The 22,196-nt window shown below is 41.8% G+C and overlaps 8 protein-coding genes across 14 annotated transcripts; 6 read left to right on the top strand and 2 right to left on the bottom strand.

Moving 5' to 3' along the window:
• The first annotated feature begins 827 nt into the window (after window positions 1–827).
• Lnk (SH2B adapter-like protein Lnk) lies at window positions 828–4,942 on the top strand. Of its 4 annotated transcripts, none has more exons than XM_018113523.3 (4): window positions 828–1,004; window positions 1,521–2,138; window positions 2,205–3,518; window positions 4,056–4,942. In XM_018113523.3, exons 2-4 carry the CDS (start codon window positions 1,641–1,643, stop codon window positions 4,413–4,415), a joined length of 2,172 nt encoding a protein of 723 aa, XP_017969012.1. In that variant the 5' UTR covers window positions 828–1,004; window positions 1,521–1,640; the 3' UTR covers window positions 4,416–4,942. The 4 variants fall into 4 exon arrangements, with proteins under 4 accessions (XP_017969012.1, XP_017969011.1, XP_089117851.1 ...); XM_018113522.3 differs by having other exon boundaries at window positions 2,187–3,518; XM_089261725.1 differs by having other exon boundaries at window positions 2,205–3,551; window positions 4,056–4,321.
• Window positions 4,943–5,396: 454 nt separating this feature from the next.
• Window positions 5,397–7,033, top strand: LOC108660205 (protein FAM98A). The gene has a single exon (XM_018113525.3). It carries the CDS (start codon window positions 5,470–5,472, stop codon window positions 6,775–6,777), a length of 1,308 nt encoding a protein of 435 aa, XP_017969014.1. The 5' UTR covers window positions 5,397–5,469; the 3' UTR covers window positions 6,778–7,033.
• Window positions 7,034–7,187: 154 nt separating this feature from the next.
• Window positions 7,188–8,595, top strand: Sodq (Sodesque). Its single transcript, XM_018113526.3, has 3 exons — window positions 7,188–7,832; window positions 7,897–8,115; window positions 8,177–8,595. The coding sequence occupies exons 1-3, from the start codon at window positions 7,398–7,400 to the stop codon at window positions 8,495–8,497; spliced, it is 975 nt and encodes a 324-aa protein (XP_017969015.1). The 5' UTR covers window positions 7,188–7,397; the 3' UTR covers window positions 8,498–8,595.
• A 647-nt stretch (window positions 8,596–9,242) lies between these two features.
• Mco3 (Multicopper oxidase 3) lies at window positions 9,243–11,481 on the top strand. Its single transcript, XM_018112335.3, has 2 exons — window positions 9,243–11,141; window positions 11,212–11,481. The coding sequence occupies exons 1-2, from the start codon at window positions 9,393–9,395 to the stop codon at window positions 11,452–11,454; spliced, it is 1,992 nt and encodes a 663-aa protein (XP_017967824.1). The 5' UTR covers window positions 9,243–9,392; the 3' UTR covers window positions 11,455–11,481.
• A 1,073-nt stretch (window positions 11,482–12,554) lies between these two features.
• Window positions 12,555–14,009, top strand: LOC108651041 (lipase 3). The gene is made up of 3 exons (XM_018100447.3): window positions 12,555–12,733; window positions 12,794–13,507; window positions 13,570–14,009. The coding sequence occupies exons 1-3, from the start codon at window positions 12,572–12,574 to the stop codon at window positions 13,960–13,962; spliced, it is 1,269 nt and encodes a 422-aa protein (XP_017955936.1). The 5' UTR covers window positions 12,555–12,571; the 3' UTR covers window positions 13,963–14,009.
• A 1,347-nt stretch (window positions 14,010–15,356) lies between these two features.
• Window positions 15,357–18,248, top strand: Cbs (Cystathionine beta-synthase). Its single transcript, XM_018112182.3, has 4 exons — window positions 15,357–15,533; window positions 16,191–16,416; window positions 16,723–17,764; window positions 17,824–18,248. The coding sequence occupies exons 2-4, from the start codon at window positions 16,194–16,196 to the stop codon at window positions 18,119–18,121; spliced, it is 1,563 nt and encodes a 520-aa protein (XP_017967671.1). The 5' UTR covers window positions 15,357–15,533; window positions 16,191–16,193; the 3' UTR covers window positions 18,122–18,248.
• On the bottom strand, window positions 16,823–20,912 carry LOC108659320 (uncharacterized). 2 transcript variants are annotated; one of them, XM_018112181.3, is made up of 8 exons: window positions 20,510–20,912; window positions 20,262–20,448; window positions 20,042–20,201; window positions 19,853–19,981; window positions 19,351–19,790; window positions 18,885–19,289; window positions 18,714–18,830; window positions 16,823–18,645 (listed from the first exon to the last, which is right to left on the bottom strand). In XM_018112181.3, exons 1-8 carry the CDS (start codon window positions 20,685–20,687, stop codon window positions 18,528–18,530), a joined length of 1,734 nt encoding a protein of 577 aa, XP_017967670.1. In that variant the 5' UTR covers window positions 20,688–20,912; the 3' UTR covers window positions 16,823–18,527. The 2 variants fall into 2 exon arrangements, with proteins under 2 accessions (XP_017967670.1, XP_089112871.1); XM_089256745.1 differs by having other exon boundaries at window positions 19,853–19,978.
• On the bottom strand, window positions 20,808–22,185 carry LOC108659328 (uncharacterized). 3 transcript variants are annotated; one of them, XM_089256746.1, is made up of 4 exons: window positions 22,142–22,185; window positions 21,372–21,925; window positions 21,206–21,316; window positions 20,808–21,150 (listed from the first exon to the last, which is right to left on the bottom strand). In XM_089256746.1, the coding sequence occupies exons 2-4, from the start codon at window positions 21,905–21,907 to the stop codon at window positions 21,057–21,059; spliced, it is 741 nt and encodes a 246-aa protein (XP_089112872.1). In that variant the 5' UTR covers window positions 21,908–21,925; window positions 22,142–22,185; the 3' UTR covers window positions 20,808–21,056. The 3 variants fall into 3 exon arrangements, with proteins under 3 accessions (XP_089112872.1, XP_017967677.1, XP_089112873.1); XM_018112188.3 differs by lacking the exon at window positions 22,142–22,185 and adding an exon at window positions 21,979–22,118; XM_089256747.1 differs by lacking the exons at window positions 20,808–21,150; window positions 21,206–21,316; window positions 22,142–22,185 and adding an exon at window positions 21,983–22,118 and having other exon boundaries at window positions 21,672–21,925.
• Between the last annotated feature and the right edge of the window lie 11 nt (window positions 22,186–22,196).

Raw genomic sequence — 22,196 nt, 5'->3', positions numbered from 1 at the left:
GAATTAAGCAGAATTATTATTTACATTAACCTGCATATACTGTAGTATTAGCGTGATTTTTATTTTTTTTACCAACTGTTGAGATTGAACTTTTTTTTGCTTGGTTTAAAATACATTTTAAATATTTTCATACACATGATATACGAGAAAGCAAATTTACGTAATTCTCAATTCGAATCAATTATCAAACAGTATGACATTTTCTGTAAATACTTAATTTTAATAACCACAATCACAAATAATAGTTATAAGTGCGCCCGCATTTGAAAATCATTATTCGTTTAACCTTCCTCAGACACATTAGTATATAAATTTCCATGGCCTTTCAAATTTGCACACGTACATTTAAACAATGAATATGATGTTTTGCCAAAATGCATGTGTTCGTTTTAAATAATAAATATTTAAAAAAAAAGAAAAATAAAAACAAAAATGTTGCACTTGGTGTGTTTCACAAATTAAGTTTCAAAAGTTTTAATTATTTATAACGATCAAAATATAAAAACAAACAATATTACATAACTATAAATATATGCATAGTAGTTACACATTAATTTTAAGTAAATGCAATTTCGAGACATATAGAAACAATAAAAATGTGAGATTTGAACATAAACCTAAAAAAAAATATCTTTTTATTCCTTCGTTGGCTGAAGAATTTTTATGTTGTTAAGATATTTTTATTTTATTTATTAAAATTTCCAAATTTTGCTCTAATAGTCTGGTCAGTTTTTATTCAAATTAAAAAGGCGGTTAATCATACTAATCATCGAGTAATCGAATTTCCCGATAATAAGGGCGTTATGGTGGTTGGCCGATAGACAAATAAATAACGATTAGCGATACGGTTAGTGTTTGTACGATTAACGATTATATTGCGTTGTGTTTTTCTTCTGGGAAATAAAATAATAGCAGAAAAGAAAAGTGAATAATAATAATAAAAAAGTGAAAGCCCTAATTTAAAAGTGCGTTGCGCGGTTGTAAGCAAACTTTATAAGTAACAAGTAAGTGTAATTCGAACAAATGAACAAATTTAACACCGAGAAGTAATGTGTAGGTGTAATACACACATACGCATGTTTAGCTAAGAGCGATTTGCATTCCAACAAACGAGCAAGGAAAATTATAAAAGACATTAAAATGGCCTTGACTCAGAATACGCTGACTCCACCTTATCATCAAATTTGCAAAACAAAATCAAAACAGCAGCCATATCACACACCGACATACATACATTCATAGATATGCGGTATGTATATGTGTAGATACGTTAATACGCCTACGCTTTACGTAAAGTAGCATTTACAATAAACATAGTACGTAAGAGTACACGTAAGAACACGCGAAATGAGCAACGTAAACGCAAATTGAGTGCCGTCGCCCAGCGGGGAACCCGGTTAAATGACCAATGGTATTTAGTGGATATTCCGTTGAATTTAAAAAATATTCAAATAATTTTAAATTAACTATTAATTTAAATTTTATATAACTAAATTTTTTTTAAATTTGTGTAATTTTAGGTACAAATTTAACATCACAGACATCAGCGGAGAAACTCTTGCATCAAACTGAATATAAACGGGCATATTGAGTCGGAGTTGCGCCGCCACCCACACAGACAGCAGCAGTCCTTTGTGCACATGGGTGGGAATAGCGCAGCTGTCAACGCAAGCGCTTTTAGCGCGGGCGGCTACATTGGACCTACCACAAGTTTGGGTGCTGCGGGTGGCAGTGATTTGATACCGGCTCCAATGGGAACTGGATATGCAGTGGGGGGTAACACATCCTACACAAATGACGGCACAAGTTGGGAGGAGTTTTGCGATCGTCATGCGCGTGTTGCAGCTAGCGACTTTGCAAAAGCATGTATTAACTACATCAACAGCAATTTGCCGCCGGATGTGGCCCGTGGTATATCACACAACAGTTTTTCGATAAAGTTTGTTGAATATTTCTCGGCGCACTACGCTACAGAATTCTCCAAACGACGCAACAACCTAAAGACAGAAATAGACTCTCAATTTGATAACAGCGGCGGCGGTGGCGGGAATTTCGACACGGAGGAGCACGAGAAGTCACGCCAGTTTCCCAAATCGCTGCTGCGTCGCTTCTCTTTCAAGGGTCTGCGAAAGGGCAAGGTGAGCGAGAGATGCGCACCAGACAGATAAATCAATGTTTAACATCAGAAACTTTTATTTTTGCAGGCTTTCTTTCATAAGAATTCGGATGACATAGACGGACTTGGCAGCAGCAAGCAGAGCAACAAAACCAAATTGGCTAAAATAGTTGTGGAGTGCCGTAAGGAGGGCATTGTCAATAATTTGACTGCCGAGAGCCTAGACCAGACGACGGGCACACAAAAATGGGAGAAGTGTCGTCTGGCACTCGTCAAAGCCGTGGGCGGTTACATGCTGGAATTCTATACTCCGCCCAGATCCACAAAGCCTCAAAGTGGTGTTTTTTGCTTTCTGATTTCGGAGGCACGTGAAACAACCACACTGGAGATGCCGGATCGATTGAACACATTTGTGCTGAAGGCCGACAACAATATGGAATACGTAATCGAAGCAGAGAGCGCCGAGGACATGCGTAGCTGGTTGGCCACAATACGATATTGCATGCGAACGCCGCCAACGCAGCAACCCATACTGGATTCAGAAGTCATTGCGGCAGCTATGCAAACATCACCGGTGACCACAAACCCAAATCCAACAACAAGCGCTGCTAGTGGTGCCTTGGGCGGCATACAAAATCCTCAATATCAGCAGCAAGGAGGTCCTCTGCTGGGTGGCTCCAATGGCAATCTGGTAAATTCGCAGTCAGCCGACAGCGCTTTGGCCGTTGCGTCAGTCGGGAACAGCAACGCGAATGCGGCTTCCGCCAATGATTTGAATGTCATTTCCCAGACCAGCAATGAGCTGAGCAGCACACCGCCTGAAATACCCTCGCGACCGACACGTGGTGACCGAGGAGAGCAACGTTTGTCCGCCTCCAGTAATTTCGATGGCAACGAACTGGTCGAAACTGAAAACGATATAAATGTGGCGGACTTAACGGCGGAAATGCGACTGTTTCCATGGTTCCACGGCACGTTGCCACGCGCCGAAGCAGCTCGCATGGTGCTACAGTCGGAGGCAGCGGGTCATGGCTTCTTTTTGGTACGCCAAAGCGAAACGCGACGCGGCGAATTCGTGCTGACATTCAATTTCCAAGGGCGTGCCAAGCATCTGCGGCTGACAATCTCCGAAAAGGGACAGTGCCGAGTTCAGCATCTGTGGTTCCCCACCATTCAAGAGATGCTGGAACACTTCCGACACAATCCCATACCACTAGAGTCGGGCGGCACATCGGATGTGACGCTCACCGATTGGGTGCACCACACGAGCAGGCTAAATGATAGCGCTCCCATAACAACAATGTCAGCGACTGCGCATGACCCGGGCACCGATGCGAACCCTGGAGCGAGCAACATCGCCGGCAGCTCTGGCAATAGCAATGGACACCCATCGCCGAGACATGTGAGATAGCCAAAATTTTGGAGTCAATTCAGTGTCAGTGATGGTTTTTATTTTCCTTTATTTGATTTTGCAAGTTTTTTCATTTCATAAACAATCCATAAACAACGTAGTTTTATAGAGCATCAGGAAGAGGTATATTTGCCTAAGGCAGTGATTTACAGCTTAGGTATTATATATTTAAAAAAAAATATAAATATTTATGTAAAAATATTCTTGATAAAAAATATTGAACTGGAAGCTCGTTTATATACATAGATATTAGTAATGTTTCAAGATCTCAAATTACGTGCCACAATTAATTTGCAGAACGTCTTCATTACTATATGAAAATATTTAAGAAACTTCCATTTATTTTAGATTTTTTATTTTATTTTTATTGAGCGTTTTATCTTGGAACATGTTTTTTTTTTCAATCGTACTCATTTTTTGAGTTTTTTGTACGTTGGTAAATGTCGCATGTTTCATGTCGAAGCCATTCCCATATACTGAAACTATTTCAATTGCAAAGCGAAATCTAATCCATCCAATCAATTACAGTGCAACGAAGTGATTACCATGAATCTAAGTGTTCGCCTAAAGACAAACGAAATTGAACTGCCACAGGAGCCAACACACGTCTTTTTTCCGGAGCAAGTTTACTTCCATTTGGATCCCACATCGCTGAACGCGCACAATTCGCCGCCAGTTGGTCAAGGATTCCTCGATCAGCCGCATCTGCGTGCATCCAATGCTTCACTGCAGGCACCGCATCAGGGCGTTGGTGCAACGCGACATGCTAGTGATGCGGTCGCCAGTGGTAGCAGTGGTGCAGTGCCTGGCAGCGGCAGCAGCAGCGGTGCAACATCAGGAGCCGAATGCAGTGGACGCGCCATTGATAACCAGTACAGCTACACTTAAGCAAATGTCGCCAGTGCATGAAATTTAAACTTCTGGCGCGGAATTTATGTTTGTGCCATTGCGTAGCTGCTGCAGCGAACTAATTTTTGTATTTCTTCTGTTCGTTTCTTTCCTTTGTATCATTTTCTTGTGTTTGAAAACGAATTTGTATCTGTGTAAGACGTCATTATTGTGTTTCTATTAGTTTTAGAGCCTCTTGGAAGACATGAAGTAACTGAATATTACGATTATGATTGTATACATTAATTAGCTAAATATGTGTGTTCATTTTAAGTAATTATGTAAGTGTTGTATGTAAAACAAAAAAGTAAAAGAAAAATGTAAAATTTGTAACACCAAAGGTGTAACTCTTGCGAATCCTAAAACTTCCTGCTTTACAAAAAAATACATACATATATACATTATATATATATATGAAAAAATTATATCTATATATACTACACTTAAAAAAATTAAACCCGATATATATATATATTTAAATTATATTAAAGCTGATAAACTACAATAAATGAAGTTATATGAATGTATATGCTGCAAGATGTTTAGATGAACCCTTGACCAAAGAATACTTCTTTGGTCAGTGGATAAACTTTGCTTCACTGTAAACGTTAATGTTAACAAACCGATTCTGATGCGGTTAATGTTGATAGCGATAACAATGCTTTTGAAAACAAGCGTGTCATATCTAAATGACAGCCTGTTCGACTGTTCATTCGTCTCTAACTCTCTAAGCAACCAATTCGATAAATGAGCGATAGAACCATCTAAAACAAAGTATGGGGAAATTATATATTTTAATATACCATAACACCATAGCTCATTAAGTGAATTATTATTAAATCAAAATCCCACAATACAGTATAAATAGTAATATTTTGTTTTTTTTTAAACTGAGCACAACGGACAACTGTTAGTCCACTGTTAATTACAGCCATAAACATGTTACGCTTTTTCTCTGTTAAAACTGACACTTGAGTGAGTGTGACCAGCAATCAGTAATTTGCAGCTGGAAGCAAACGAAAACAACGTTGGAAAAAATTAAGAAAAGCCGGCAATGGATCTCGAATTGGATATTATAGATTCTTTAAATGCGCTCGGCTATAAAAATGTTGAGCAAAAGAGTCTAAACCAATACTTAGACAGTGGCATAGGCAACGCTGAATTGCGCGAATTGATTTACTGGCTTGCCAATCAATTGCATGTGCTGAGGAAAACCGACGAGCATTTAGCTTCCAGTAGCAAGGACCATAACGAGTTTGTTTTTGAACTTTCACTACTGCTGACTGAGCTGGGATGCCCATACCGGCAATTCGTCGCCGTGCCCATGTCGGAACGTTTCCAGACACGAGAATCCCTTCTGCATCTTCTCGATTATCTTACATCAGAGCTCATGGCTACAAAGATGTCGCTGAAGCTGCAGCCTGCCGAGCCGCCCAGTAAGAAATCGAAGACTGAATCTCATCTGCAGGACGCTGTGATGCAGTTGACAACTGACCTCCAGCTGGGTGAGTTGCCGAAAAACATCAATGCCAAAGTGCTGTTCGAGCGAATGATGGCCAAGCTGGTACAACGGCTGAAGCAAGTAAGCCCGGCGGTGATCAATGAACCCTTGCTGAGTACTAGCAAGCCATTGACCGATGCTCAGTGGCGTGTTCTGGAGACCATGCACAGAGATCTGGACGCCGAGTATAATCTGCGCCGTCAAATGATGTTAACCCGTTTGGAGGCGACTGTTCAAAGCTTTCAATGGTCAGAGAGCATGAAAAATCGTCAAAACGAGATTGGCGAACGCTTTCAGCGTAAACTTCAGGAAATCGAAAAGCTACAATATGGCGGGGATGACACCAACATTGTGGCGCTGCTGGCAGCGCGCGCGGATTTGGCGATCATTGAAAAGACAAGTTCAGTGAATGTGCGCAAGAATACCGCATCTAAAATAGAGAAGCATGTGATTGGAAGTGTGCCTGATCGTGGTGGACGCGCCAATGAGCATGCTCCCCCGCCGCCAGAGATGCCATCCTGGCAACAGCAACGTGCTGGTGGCCAAGGAGGTGGTCGTGGTGGTGGAGGTGGTGGCGGTGGCGGTGGCGGCGGTAATTTTCGTGGAGGACGTGGCGGTGGTGGCCGTGGGGGCGGACGAGGTGGTGGTCCCCAAAACTGGAAACCACAATATCAGGAACAACAGCCGCAACAGCAGCGCGACCAGTTTATCAATAACAGCGGACGTGTGCAAGGCTCTGGCTGGAATCCTCAAGGAGGAGGACGTGGCGGTGGCGGTGGAAGTGGCTTTGGGGCTTACCCTAATGGTGGACGCGGTGGCGGCGGCCGCGGCGGTTACAATCAACGCGGAGGTTTCCGTTGACCAATCTAGACGAAAGCAATAACTCAAGGCAGCCTTATAATAGTTACCAATATTGATATTTATTTATGATTTCGTATGATAGAAACTTCCATAGCTTTTACTCACCCTCCCCGCTTGTCTATCACCCAATTGAACCATATTTTAAAACACCTAAACGAATCCAATTGTTAATTGTTAATAGGGAGCAACGAAATAACTAAACAATTGTGTCATCTAGATAAAAAATATATAATATCGTTCAATTTTGTCAAGCTAACATTTTCGCTTTCAATACGATTAATGTTGATCTAATTTAGGAAATGTGTTTTTATCCCTAGCTGAAATTATACTCCCATTATACAGAGACGTCAATAACTGGGACAAATGGGGGTTCTACGACACTGCAAATATTTTAAAAATATATTTTTAATTTGTCAAGTTACAATCATTTTTCTTTAGATTGAGGTTAATTAGAATTACAAAGATTGGGGCGGCGATTGCTAGCTACGCCCCTGGACGGACAGACAGACAGGTAACCAAGCATCACACACGCGACACTCAATTGCCATTGAGTGGTCATCATCCATACGACTGATATAGCCAACTGTACGCAGTTGAAGCAATTAACGTGTTCAATCAGCATGAAATCCATGTCGATGCCGTCTAAATGGCAACCGACACAGTGCATTCGGTTCAGTTTGGTCAAAAGACTCACAGACAACGGCAGCATTTCCCAGTGGAGCCAACGGATCCAACGAATCTCTATAGAACACACAATACGAGAGCGTCAATTAACCGCGATGTTCCGCTTCAGACCCATATTGGCATTTATCCTATTAAATAGCATTTTTGTGCCTGGCGGCGCGCAAAATTTGCTGGATCGGCTGAGACCCGGGCCAGCTAATATGACCCGCAACATCGACGACATCAAAGTGGTGGCCGGCACAAAGGTGAAACGCTACGAGCGCATGTCGGTGCCACTGGCTGGCATTGGTCCGGTCATTGGCGGGATTGGTGCCGCCGCACTGCTGAGTCCACTGCTCCAGCCGCATCCGCCATATGTGGGCTACTCCTTTGTAGGTTCTTGCCACACTGTGCGCGGGCTCTAAACAACTCATTTTACTCTCGCTCTCCTCGCAGGTGCCACAGTGGCAGGCGGGTGCCGTACTAAACGGCGAGGGTGATTCAGCGGGTGCAGCCGGCATGATAACCTTCCAGCAGCTGCCCTACAACAGTGACATCAAGGTGACCATCAACATCACCGGGCTGCCGCCGGGAAAGCACGCACTGCACATACACACATACGGCGATGTCAGCGAGGGCTGCAAATCCACGGGCGGACAGTTTCCCAATAACTTTGTAAGTCCAACTCATTGCCAGCTATCCAGTTTAGCCACGAAGCTTACATTCCTCTCGCCAGCTGGGCAACCTGGAGGTGAAGCCGGACGGCAAAGTCTCGGCCGTGTTTATGAGCATCTACCTGCAGCTCTTTGGCTTCAATGGCATCGTTGGCCGTTCCGTCGTCATACACAGCAAACCCATCGACCTGAACACAGCGCTCAATGCCGAGGTCTTCTCCTCGGCGCTGTCCGTGCCCAATGCCCTGGCCTACCAGAACGAGGAGATGTCCGTTGGTGAGCCCATTGCCTGTGGCGTAATAAGTCTAATGAGTACTGCCAACGTATCGCCGACCGTATCAACCTCGCCTGCTGGTCCCGAAATTGTGGAACCTGCGGCATAAATTCTCTAAATAACAATCGGATTCACTCTTCAAATATTTCATCTGTATTTTAAACATAAATTAACAAAAATAAATGAAAAGTTATTTATAATATAGAATTTGTTTTTATTTTTCCTAATGAGCAGGTGACATATCTGTATATGTATTTAATATTTAAAAATATTATGTTGTGTTGAAATAATATATAAATAAATATGATGCAAATTCAAATCATGATAAACAATTAAATCATTAGAATTTCAATTGTATACTCGTATTTTCTTTACTGAAGACTTTCTCAAATACATACATACATACATATATACATAAGTGAATATACAAATAATACAATTTCAATTTGGAAATGAAATTTTAAAATATTTATATGTATGTATGTATGTATATTTCTTCATATGTAATAATTTTTAATTGGGATACATTTTATAGAAATGTAAAAATGCTTTATGTACTTATGTATATGATTATTAATATAAATTAAAAAAAAAAAAAAATTATTAGAATTTATATTCAAAAAAATTATTATATCACAAAAATTTAATTATTTTAATTTAGGCTTTTTTAACTTAAATTGACACTCGATTCTGTCAATACCTTTAAGAAATAAATAAATAAATAAATCATTTAATTTCTATTTAAGTTTTACACTGAAAGTGAACAAATCTTTTCAGCTCGAGCTATGATCCTTGGGCTCTTCCACTCAGAGAGGGTATCTGTGCGTCGATCACACGTCATTTGGAGGTTCTTAGTCTTAAATCAATTAGAGCCAAATAAAATGCAGCTCAGCTTTTGTGATTTGCACGTGCTGCGCATGCCCAACTCGGCCTGGCTTGAATTTCCAAACTTTCTTCGGGCGTTGCACTAGGCCTTTGGGCGCAGTTGAAGGTTGACGTTTGCCATGATAGTTACGAAAAGTAAAAGCCATTACAGATGGCACCGAATCTGCTTGATATGGTGCCTTGTGAATTTCGCACTGGCCCAGCAGAATCAGCAGCCGGAGTTGGAGCTAGAGCAGGAGTCGGCTGCGAAAATAGACTGGCTCACGTTTCCCTGGTCGCACAGAAACAAGACCAATAAGGAGAGTCATTTGAGTGCTGGCTTGCAGCTGAAGGATGACTACGGCCAGGCGGATATATCAAGCTTCAGCGGATTCGAGCGTCATCCTTGTCGACGCGTTTGCCAGCAGGGCCAGAGCCAGAGCTGCTACTACCAGCTGGTGGTGCACAACTATCGTCGCTTGGGTCCCGAGTGCCAGCGCTGCCAGTTCGATGAGCGCGCCTGTGCAGACGAGAGGTGCATCTACGGCGACGGCGTTGCATCGCCCGTCATGGCCGTCAATAGGATGGTGCCCGGTCCGGCCATAGAGCTGTGTGAGAACGACACTGTGGTCATCGATGTGCTGAACTATCTGAATGAGCCCACGACGATGCACTGGCACGGCATCCATATGAGTCGCAGTCCCGAAATGGACGGCGTGGCGCACGTCACCCAGTATCCGGTGGAGCCGGGCGAGGTGTTTCGCTATGAGTTCCTGGCCGATCGCAGTGGCAGCCTCTGGTACCACAGCCACATGGGCTGGCAGCGTGGCTTCGGCGTGGCTGGCAATCTGATCGTGCGCCAGCCTCATCAGGCAAATCCCCATGCGCGCCTCTACGACTACGATCTGGTGGAGCATGCCCTGATGGTGCAGGATATATTCTACGACTACGACATACAGCAGGTGCGCAACATACTGATCAATGGCAAGGGTCGCAACCATCTCAGCCAGCTGCCCGACCAGGACGCCAGGCACCGCTATGAGCGACTGCGCGTGACGCCTGGCTATCGCTATCGCATGCGCGTCGTGCTCAACGGCATCTTCAACTGTCCCGTCGAGTTCTCCATTGAGCAGCACAAGCTGCTGATCATCAGCACCGATGGCAATGACATTGAGCCGGTGCTGGCCGACGGCTTCTTTCTGACCTCAGCGGAGCGCTTCGACTTTGTGCTGGAGGCGAACCAATATGCCAAGAACTATTGGGTGCGCGTCCGAGGCTATGAGCAGTGTGCGGATCGCAAACTGTATCAGGGCGCGGTGCTCAGCTATCGGGGAGCCGCTCGCAGTGAGCTGCCCCAGGGTGATATACTGGGAAGCCGCCAGCCCAGAGATCAGGACGGGCCACCGCTATTCATCAATGATTTTCGTTACAAGCCCCTGAAGAATTCTTCGTTAGCGTTGCGGCAGTTCAGCAAAGACCAAGATGTGGGCACGCTCTCCCTGCGCTCCGTCGAGCCCGTGCCCTGGTCAAGCTATACCAAGTTCCTGACGTACTACTCCAGTCTGAGCACACGACAGGCACCAAATGGCGAACTCCTCTTCCAGATCGATGAGATTAGCTACATTTCACCGGGCATTTCGTTGCTCCAAGGCCGTCATCTGTATAAGGACGATGGATACTATAGCAATCGCAGCTCGCTCGCCGCACAAGGACGTAACTGTGCCCGGGAGCTGTGCGAGGGTGTTCATGTCATGCGCCTGCCTGCCTATCGAGCCATCGAAATGGTTGTGGCCAACCACATGGAGCCCACACATCCCATCCATCTGCATGGCTACACCTTCCGCCTGGTCGGCCAGGGAGTGCTGGGTAACCAGAACGACTTGAAAAATGTAAGGCAGCCAGAACTGTGAATAGTTAAATTAATAATACGAATCTCTTATAATTTTAATATATCCACAGATACGCGAGCTGGATCGACGTGGACGTCTGCCTCGCCTGTCCAATGACTATGCCGCCGTGGCCAAGGACACTGTGCAGGTGCCCGGACTGGGCTACGTGATTTTGCGCTTCATCTCTGATAATCCCGGCTTCTGGAGTTATCACTGTCACATCGAAGCCCACACTGTGCAGGGCATGTTTGCTGTGCTCAAGGTGGGCGGGGATAATCAAATAAAACGAATTCCGGCTCGAGTGGGATGTTAAAGCTGAAATACGTATTTATTTCATATATGAGACACTTGATTTTTAATAAAATATAGATATACAAAATTGTTGTGTTTTACATTGTTCCATTAAGAGGATTACATAAGAATTACAGGATCCTCTAGTCCTTTATATACATTGTTTATACATTTTGTTTTCTATATAGCAAAGGGATAATAAACGTGTATACCGTCCGTAATAATAGTGTATTTTTAGACGAATGATTTTATGATCCACTTAAGTATTTGTCCGATTAACTCTTATCGACAGATTAGGCAAAAAAAGTCTTTAGGCATGTTCCTTATGTATGCTAGTTATACCCTGAACCCATTGAAAATGGGAAATCAGGGTATAATGTTTTTGTGTAAAAGTATGTAACAGGCAGAAGGAATCATCGCAGACCCCACAAAGTATATATATTCTTGATCAGCACGATGAGCTGAGTCGATATAGCCCTGTCCGTCTGTCCGTCCGTCCGTCCGTCCGTCCGTCCGTCCGTCCGTCCGTCCGTCCGTCCGTCCGTCCGTCCGTATGAACGCCGAGATCTCAGAAGATATAAGAGCTAGAGAGCTGAAATTTTGTGTGCATACTCGTGAACACCATACGCAGTACGAGTTTGCTTTATTTTTTCGATAACTCATCCGATAACTTTTTTATCGAGAATAATCGAAAAATTGATTTTGTTTTTTGAGCCTCATCGGAGTACTATTAGATGTAGAGACTTCAGATTTACTGTGTATATATATATGATGAATACAAACATTTTGTAATCAACAGATTTTGGATACCACGCCCCCTTCGCCCCCAATTTGTAAAAAACGTATTTGAAGTACTAGAGACTTGTGCTTTGGAATGTACACACATTTTGACCATATAGTTACGCCCTGAAAATTTCATTAAGATCGTATGTTTACAAAAGAAGTTATTCACCAAGTAAATTCTCATATTATTGCCCACACTGCAGCGCAGCCCAAGCGCAGTCGCTGCTTACTGCGCAGTTAGCAGAGCGCGGGCTTATGCATGCAGAATGGAGGGTTCAGGGTATCTCCTAGTCGAGCAGTCTCGACTAGAGTCTTCTTACTTGTTTTATATTGGGAATCGCCAGTCCCGCGCCAACATGGAGAAATGCCTGATCGCTGCTTTGTCGGCTCTTTGCCTGGCGACAGTTGCTCGATGTGCGCCACCTGGATTAGACCCATTCAATTTTGATGGCGTCGATTTCTATCAGCTCTTCAACGATCCAGATGGACACCTGAAGCTGAATCCTCGACTTAAAACGGCAAGTAGAAACCTACATACATGCGCGTAAGTAGAGAGCTTACGATGTTACTCCACGTAGGATGATCTCATTAGGGCTCATGAGTACCCTGCAGAGCTGCATCACGTGACCACCGAGGATGGCTACATCATTGGAGTCTTTCGCATACCCTACTCCCACAAGCTGCAAAATCAAAAGGCCCATCGCCCCATCGTGCTTCTGCAGCACGGCATATTGGGCAGCTCCGACAACTGGATCACGATGGGGCCGGATAATGCTTTGGCTTTTCAGCTGGTCGATGCCGGCTACGATGTGTGGATTGGCAATGCACGTGGCAATACGTACTCCCGCAATCACACCTGGCTAACCACGCAGCATCCCTACTTCTGGCGCTTTAGCTGGCATGAAATCGGCTACTTCGATATTGCGGCCATGATCGACTATGCCCTGGCGACAAACGGACAGGGTCAGAAGTCCATTCACTATGTTGGCCACTCCCAGGGCACGACAGTGTTTCTAGCGCTAATGGCCTCACGTCCCGAGTACAATGCCAAGATAAAGACCGCTCAGTTGCTGGCTCCCGTGGCCTACATGGACAACATGGACTTTCCGTTGGCACACGCGACCGGACCATATCTGGGACATCGAACCAGTTACGCGCTCATGTTGGAGTCGATGGAGTTTCTGCCCTACAATGACTTCTTACTGCTCTTACTCTACAACACCTGCGGACCGGACTCAAGATTTCTCAAATACTGCAAGCAGTTTCATAGCACCGACGGACGCACCAATTCGGTGAGCCTCAATCAGAAATCGAAAGATATCATATTGAATATATATATTTTTTTTTTCTACAGACTGCCGCTGCGATCAATGCAATAACAACTCCGGCCGGAGTTTCCACCAATCAGTTCTTGCACTATCTGCAGGAACAACAGTCGGGACACTTTAGAGAGTATGACTTTGGCAAGAAGAAGAACTTGATTGTGTATGGTGCGGAAGTGCCGCCTGATTACCCAACCCATCTAATTACCTGCAAGACTCACCTGTGGTACTCGGACAACGATGAAATGGCCGCAGTTAAGGACGTTGAACGACTGGCGGATACTCTGCCCAACAAAGTGATGCATCACATGGATGATCCACTGTGGCATCATGGCGACTTTGCGACCAACTGGGAGGTACGCAAATACATAAATGATCCAATAATTAAAATTATGAACGAATTCGAAGACACTTTACGCAGTTGATTCGCAAAAGTTAACGATAAGCCATAATTAATAATCACACGTGTAATGATATGTAATAAATAATCACACGTTTTTATTTTCAAAAGCAAACATCAACATTTTATTATTTTATGTACTGCCAATGCTTAAGGCAGGTACATAAACTTGTATTTACTTACCCACACAATTCATTGCGATAAGGCGTTATAAATCTGATAAGAATGTGACGTACATAGTTCTTTGAGCAACTAAGCTAATTGCCGAGAGAGTAATAAACAGCATTCAATGGGTGGGCATAGGCATTGACTTAGTTGAATCTGAAGTAGCGCTTATCACTTCCTATTTTATTTGACTGTTAGCTGACAAAAATTGTATTTTAATTTTACTTTTCATTTGATCTAGATCAAGCCTTTGCAACAGATAACAAACCCATTAAAAAGTTCAGTCAGCTCTTCACTTAACAATGAATGAAGAAATATATAAAAAATATTTTATAGAGCAGAGAGGGAGAGAGTGAGTGGAATCTAGGAAAATATGAGCATAGTGGACCTCTATTCAAGAATCGACCATTTCAGGCGAGCGCTCGAGGCGAAGTGATGATGCTTTCTCATACATACCTGCATACATATGTATGTACATATATTCGTTGCCCGAACCCAAGAGAATGCGGCCCGAAAGAGAAGCAATGGGTGGGCTTGCGCTCACATATTGACTTAGTTGAATCTGAAGTAGCGCTTATCACTTCCTATTAAATATTTCCCACATAGTACTTGGCGCGCACAAGTCAAAATCTGAACAATTTCTAATCTTTTAACCACTAACCGTTCGACACATATACATGAAAAATGATTCCCCAAGTTGTCCTTTGAAAACAATTATATTTTTGCTTAATAATATTTAAATTATAAATAAATTCAGTTAAAGCTCCGCTCATAGATTTGCCGCTATTTTACATAAATAATTAATGTATAATTTTATTATTATTAAATTTCTTTTAGCGTAACTGTAATGTTTTTTATTTAAATTTATTTTTGTGATAAGTGCTTAATTCAAAATCGTTGCTAAACATATGTAAAAACTGTTACTATTTGAAAAAGGCCGTTAAAGGCGACTGCAATCAATGCATGCCAGATATTAATACAATAAGCGGCTGAAAATGGCACAAAAAATTATATAAAATAAATGTATATTAGGAAAATAATATTCACATGCGATACATGCGTAAATTTCATTTCGACTATTTAATATTTTAACGGCCGATGCAACTCCTTTATGGAAGTTTAGCATTTGTCAACACTTATCTAATGCTTCACAGCACTGCTCAACTTAGCGTAGCTCACGCACGTGTGTACATGTGTGTGCGTGTGCACATATATAATAGCGCACTTACACATCGGCCTGCCAGAGTACCCACGGATCTATGGAAAGCAACTACAACGTTGCACGTGTTGCTCTATTTTGTTATAAAAAGTATTTATAATACGTTGTTGACAGCGATATAAATATATACTTAAAACTCTTCTGTGAAAACACATCAAATTCTATTAATTATACATTACAGAAATATACATATATATACATACTATACACAGGTGAGAACATAATTAGAGTGATAAGAGAAGTCTATAAATATATTGATAAAAGTACATGTAGGTACATATGTATGTATGTATGGATAAATGAAATAGATAATAGAGTACAAATATATATACATACGGTGCACTGCTGTTCTGAGATTTTTCCGGCTTTCTAGGTTCAATGCACTTGGAATGCATTTTGTGTACCTGAACTTCCTTATGGGTTAACTAGGTGTACAGAAAAACCTGTTGGGAAAGAAATAGAAGGCAAAGGCAGTCCCGATTGGAATAGACGAAGCCATAGAATTAGACCTCGTTTGTTAATTATAAACAACAATGAAAAGTGTAAAATCATTCAAATCTGGTAGAACGTAATTCTCTCGAATATGCGAATTAGAACCGGCGATGACATGGTAACAATGGCAGTAGTAACAACACAACGTGATTTGCTGATACGTCTAAGCCCAAATATAATTCAATAATAAACTAAAATATCAATTGCTGATAATACAAGTTGAGTTCAACGCCTGACTGACCCCAGGCAATCCAGATGCCAGATGTTGTGAGCTGAATAACACATCTAGCGACTCATTCCAATCCCAGCCGGCAGCGGTGCAGCACGAAACGTGCTCTGAACTATTTACTCACCCACGACGTTTTATAAATCCACAGAAAATGTCAGCGAGCAAGACCTACGAGCGTCCAGCCAACTTCATAGATCCGGGCAAACCCTCAAAATGCACCTGGCATCTGGGTACCAAGGAGCAGACGCCGCATACGCAACGCGGCTTTCTGCACGAAAATAAGATTTCGCCGGATATTCTAACAGTGATTGGATGCACCCCCCTAGTCAAGCTCAACCATATACCGGCCAAGGAGGGCATTCAGTGTGAGATGTGTGAGTATAAAATGAAAAACGAAAATAATGGGAATTTTCCCTTAGCTAGTTTTTCTTCATTGAATAATTCTATTTAATCTGTAGCTATACTAATCTACTATTCTATGACTATACAAAATTATTATTTTCGAATAGTTTTGCACGAGCGGCAGTTTTATAATTGGAACTGATTAACTTTCACTATCTCTTGTTTATAAATTGATTATTTAGTTATATTTAAATAAAATTAAGTGCCATGTAATGCTTCATGATTCTAGTATAATTAATTAGTCAAAACATGCTAAATTAGTTATATTCCCTATTTAGATGCCAAGTGTGAGTTCTTAAATCCGGGTGGTTCGGTCAAGGATCGCATTGGCTACCGCATGGTTCAGGATGCGGAGGAGAAAGGGCTTTTGAAACCGGGCTATACTATCATAGAGCCTACGTCCGGTAACACGGGCATTGGACTGGCGATGGCCTGCGCTGTGCGAGGCTACAAGTGCATCATTGTCATGCCCGAGAAGATGTCCAACGAGAAGGTGTATGCACTGCGCGCCCTGGGCGCCAAGATCATTCGCACGCCCACGGAGGCTGCTTATGACTCGCCGGAGGGTCTCATTTATGTGGCCCAGGAGCTGCAGCGTAAGACACCCAATTCCATTGTGCTGGACCAGTATCGCAATGCGGGCAATCCCTTGGCGCATTATGACGGCACTGCCTCTGAAATACTGTGGCAGCTGGATAATAAAGTGGATATGGTTGTGATCGCAGCTGGCACAGCGGGCACCATTACCGGTATCGGACGCAAAATCAAGGAGCAAGTGCCCAATTGCCAGGTCGTGGGTGTGGATCCCTACGGATCTGTGCTGGCCCGGCCACAAGAGCTCAACAAAACTGATGTCCAGTTCTATGAGGTCGAGGGCATTGGCTATGATTTCCCACCGACTGTCTTTGACCAGACGGTAGTCGATGTGTGGACGAAGGTCTACGATTCGGACTGCTTCCCCATGAGCCGCCGGCTAAACGCTGAAGAGGGTCTGCTCTGTGGCGGCTCGAGCGGTGGCGCAATGCATGCAGCCCTGGATCATGCACGCAGCCTGAAGCCTGGCCAGCGCTGTGTAGTTATCCTGCCCGACGGCATTCGTAACTATATGACCAAGTTCGTATCCGACAATTGGATGGAGGCCCGCGGCTTCAAGCAGCCAGTTAACGAGCATGGCCACTGGTGGTGGAACGTGCCCATAGCTCAGCTCCAGCTGCCCAGTCCAATCGCTTTGATAAAGTCTGACGAAACTTTTGCTGGTGCCATTGCGCTTATGAAACAGAATCGCGTGGATCAGCTGCCGATGGTCGACAAGAATGATGGGTATGTGAATAGTATAAAATATAAAGCCAATGCTGCTAAGGTCCGCTATCTCTTTACAGAAGTGTTTTGGGCGTCGTGACACAGGAAACCCTCTTGAGCCAGATTGTCAGCATGAATCGTCAGCTGAGTGACCCTGCGATCAAGGCCCTAAACAAGCGAATCATTCGTCTGACTGAGACTGACATATTAGGCAAGCTGGCGCGAGTGCTGGAAGTTGATCCCAGTGTTTTAATTGTTAAACGAAATGCACAGTCTAAGGACGTGGTCGTGGCTCTGGCCACTAAACTAGATGTCACCACGTTTATTGCATCCGGCGATAAGGCCAAACAAAATGGCAATGGAATTGGTGATCATTAGAGCAAAGGCGAATCAAAAACGTCTTTCTCTACCAATAATTTGTGACTTAATTATCTTAAAATCCAACAATTTTGTGCATTTACATATATATTTGATATTTTAGCTATTAAAATTCAACTTTACAACATTTCAATGTGTTTATTTATAAAAAAATAAAAAATAGTTTCATTTTATTTCAGTTTAACGAGTTCCTAAAAGTAGTTTGCTTTCAGGATTTGACTATTCAAAAAAAAAAAAATACATGTCAGGTTAGAATTTGAACCTGTTCAAACATGATTTCATGAAAAATATCAACATTTTACTATTCATTAGTATAGTATAAGTAATTAGCTAATTTGATTTCAAAATAACTTAAAATAATGACTTCAAGTTGCATATTCCTCTAGTAATTATTGTATGATTAAAGTCAAGCCACAGATTCTTTTTCCTTCAAAGACTTCTCTTCGGTTTTTTTATGAGATTTGGTATTCAAGTGCTGCAAATAGTGCTTGTGCAACTTAAAACTCTGCTCACAAATGTCACAGCTGTGGAACAGATGAAAAGACATATGTTATTAACCTGGCAGAATAGATGTTTTCATTCATACAACTACCTAAAATTACGGCTCATAGTATGAACCATTTGATGCGATCTGCAATCCCCTTTGGTCACAAACGTTTTGTTGCAATAGTCGCACTGAAAGGGGCGGAGACTTCCAGCCATATGTACTCTGCAAACAATTTTAATTGAAATATCCATTTCTTTCGCATTTGATTTTGCTCACCTCTCATGAGTGCTACGATTGCTGCAGTGACGAAATGATTTTCCGCAAGCATAACGACATGGATATGGACGCACATTGTCGTGGATGCGTTGATGATTGTTTAGCTCGGCTGTCGTCGAAAATGCAGCGGTGCATAATTTGCACTTATGAGGACGGTCGCCAGAGTGTCGAATAATATGGTTCTTCAGATTAAATCCAGTTGTAAAATTTTTACCGCACATATGACAAATATGTTCAACGGCCTGTCCATGAGCTCGTCTCTTATGCTTCTTAAGGAAATGCCTAGTATAAAACTTTTGACCACAGTCTTCACACTTGTATCCAAAACTAGTCCCGATGCTCTTCAGATGTTCAACGAGGGGTGCTGAGTATTTGAAATCATGCCCACAATGCTTGCACACAAATCTAAAATTATAAATTAGATAAAAAACGGATGTTCACAGATATTACATATATTGACACTAACCGAGTTTGAAGCTGCATATCATGGCTTTGATGCATATGCATTTTTAGCAAGTCCTGAGTGGCAAATGTTAATCCACACTGATGACACTGGCACTTAGGATTTTTGTTCTCTTGCAATTTGATATTGGATGACGATGGTGGTGATGCTATTGATTGTAATGGTTCAACTTCAATTTCCTCGTAATAATTTTCATCTTCCGATATTTCGACATTTTCCAATCGCTGTTCTTCTACGGCTATCTCCGTGTCACTCGCACTTTCAACAATATTAAACTGGGGATATGCTATTACTTTTGATTTCGTGGTCTCCTTCTTTATTTGTACTTTGATCAGGGCGTGTGTCTGCGACTCAATGCAAACTCTGCGAAATTCTGTTGCAATGTTCAGATTATGTTGACAGCGTTGGCAAATAAAATCTGATAGGCCTTCTTTTTGTTTCAACTAAACAAAATAAATAATAATTTTAGACGCCATAAAAGTTTTGTATGACCAGCTTTACTTACGCTAAGTTCTGTTAGTGCTTTAATTTGACACAAAAGATTATGATTTTCTGGGTTAAACAGGTTCTGAGAGGTTAGAGAATTTATCGGTTGCGCACATGTTCTACATAGCACATCTTGATGATCTATCTTCTGTAAATGATTAAACGAATCTTAAATTATATGAAAAAACGTAAATACACAACCATTTACGGGGGCTCCATCAGCAATGGTGACAGTTACGTCTTCAACTTCGATATCGTCATCACAATTATTAATGTACGCGGTATCCAAGTATTCCATATCTGTATATTCTTCTAGAGTGTTGTTGCCAGAAGAGCTTTCATCTAGTTGTGCTGATTCTAAACTTTGGCTGAAATGTTTAACATAGAATAAGCTTGAGACTTGAGAATTCAATATATCGAGCACTTACTCTCTGTTCCTTAACAAATCTTGCAGAAAGGACATATCCTCGGCAAACTCCCATTGAATATCTGGGGTTTCTAATGGATCAGCTTCGTCCATATCACCATCATCCTGCTGTAAGCGTGTATGCGCTGTTTTACAATGGTAGCGATAGCTCTGACGTAGCGAGCGCCAAGCGACTTTGCATTCTTGTGCTATTTGAATTGAATTGAGTTCTCATTAAATTCGAATTTCCAAGAAGGACGTAAGACTTACGGTCTCTGCCCAGATCGGCTGCAACTGATTTCCAAGCCGCTTTAATACTCATAACAGCATTGTGCTCATTATGTCTCACATCCCATAGCAGACGTCTAGCCTTAACTGCAGCTATAAGTTGCACTTTATCTTCTCTTTTGAAGCGATTTTTATGATTTATATCACGAGATTTCAGCATGTTTGAAATTGTGTTCCAGTGAATTATATTCAAATTATTCTTATGTGCATCGATAAGCAGGCAATTGTGCCGAGCTTAACAGTATAAAATTTCCGAAGCAGTAAATCTTTCGTTTTGTGGCCACTTTATATGCGGTTAAATGCGACACTACAAATAATTAATTCTTTTTAACATGTTAATTTCTTTACTTTAATTCTTCGTCCAGAGCAGCGTACGCTCCTCCAAATGTAAACTCTCTGAACGCGAATTAGCCATTCACACAAAATAACAGCTGTTCAATGGTTATTGACAATCACATGGTAACGATGATATTTAGTTCATTTTGCTCAGTTTCAAATTGTAAATTTTGTACGTACGTAAAAGCGAAATCTAGCCGCTTGAGGTTTTATTTTTATGGAGTTTGGTTTGTTGGTGTAATAATAAATGTGAAGGACGTAAAAACCATTGGTCGCACGGCTCACAGCTATAAAAGAAATTACTTTATCAACATATCAAAACTTAAATATAATATTATTTACTGATAGTTTCGTTGATTAACGTGCACACGCTCGTGCATTTTCCGCACCGAAGTGGACCTAAAGGTTTTATCACAGTACTGACAAACAAATGGTCGTTCGCTTGTATGAGTTCTAGAATAATGAAAAATATTTTTAAATTACGCGTATTACATTGTATTAAACAAACCTTTCATGAACTGTCTTACTACTAGTGCCTCGAAAGGTTTTATCACAGAAACGACAGGCGTATGGTCTTGCATTAGTATGTAAAATCTTATGGCGCTCCATCTCGTTCTTAGTATAGTACATACTCTTACAAATGTCACACTCAAACTTCTTAGTTCCTGTGTGGCGCAACATATGCAATTTTAAATACGTGGAACATTTAAATTCTCCACCGCACTGTTCACAGATCCATGTTTTGGCTTCTTTGGATTTATATATCCTTTTATTTTTAACTTGAGGTTTTCTTTTTACAGGAGCGTCAACTGCTATGCTGTAGCTTTGGGTATCACTACCCAGATTTGTTTTTGCTTTTTGCTCATCACAGCTCTTACTGTTTTCGGTTGTATCATATTCTATACTGTCAAATTCAAGAATGTTGCTATTTAGATTCTTCTTTTTCACAGCTATTAGTTTCTTATGTGTATTCAGACAATTCGTTCGGAACTTAACGATTTGATCCAACATCGATTTACATGCAATGCAAATGTGTTCTGGCATAGCAATGTCGCTTTCAATCTGTAATTATTTTTTTTAAAGTAAGCTTTAAATGAATAGTGAAACAATCTCACCAACATGTCTGTGATGTCCTCGATTAAAGTTACTAAATGATAGTTCAACTTCTCAAATAGTTTAGTATAATGCTTTGTATTTATTGTTATGCCACAAGTGCGGCATAGTGTGCGTAGGTCTCTCATTTTAAATATGTATATCAATTATACTCTAGAAAGATACAGATTTTTAATTTCCGCGCAAATGAAAGCGACCGTCAGATAGTTTTATTCACAGC

This window comes from Drosophila navojoa, chromosome 2 (assembly GCF_054131105.1).
Source record: "Drosophila navojoa isolate 15081-1374.11 chromosome 2, UAZ_NAV_1.0, whole genome shotgun sequence".
NCBI lineage: Eukaryota > Metazoa > Arthropoda > Insecta > Diptera > Drosophilidae > Drosophila > Drosophila navojoa.
The sequence above is the reverse complement of the archived record's forward strand: the minus strand, read 5'-3'. Positions and strand labels throughout refer to the sequence as shown.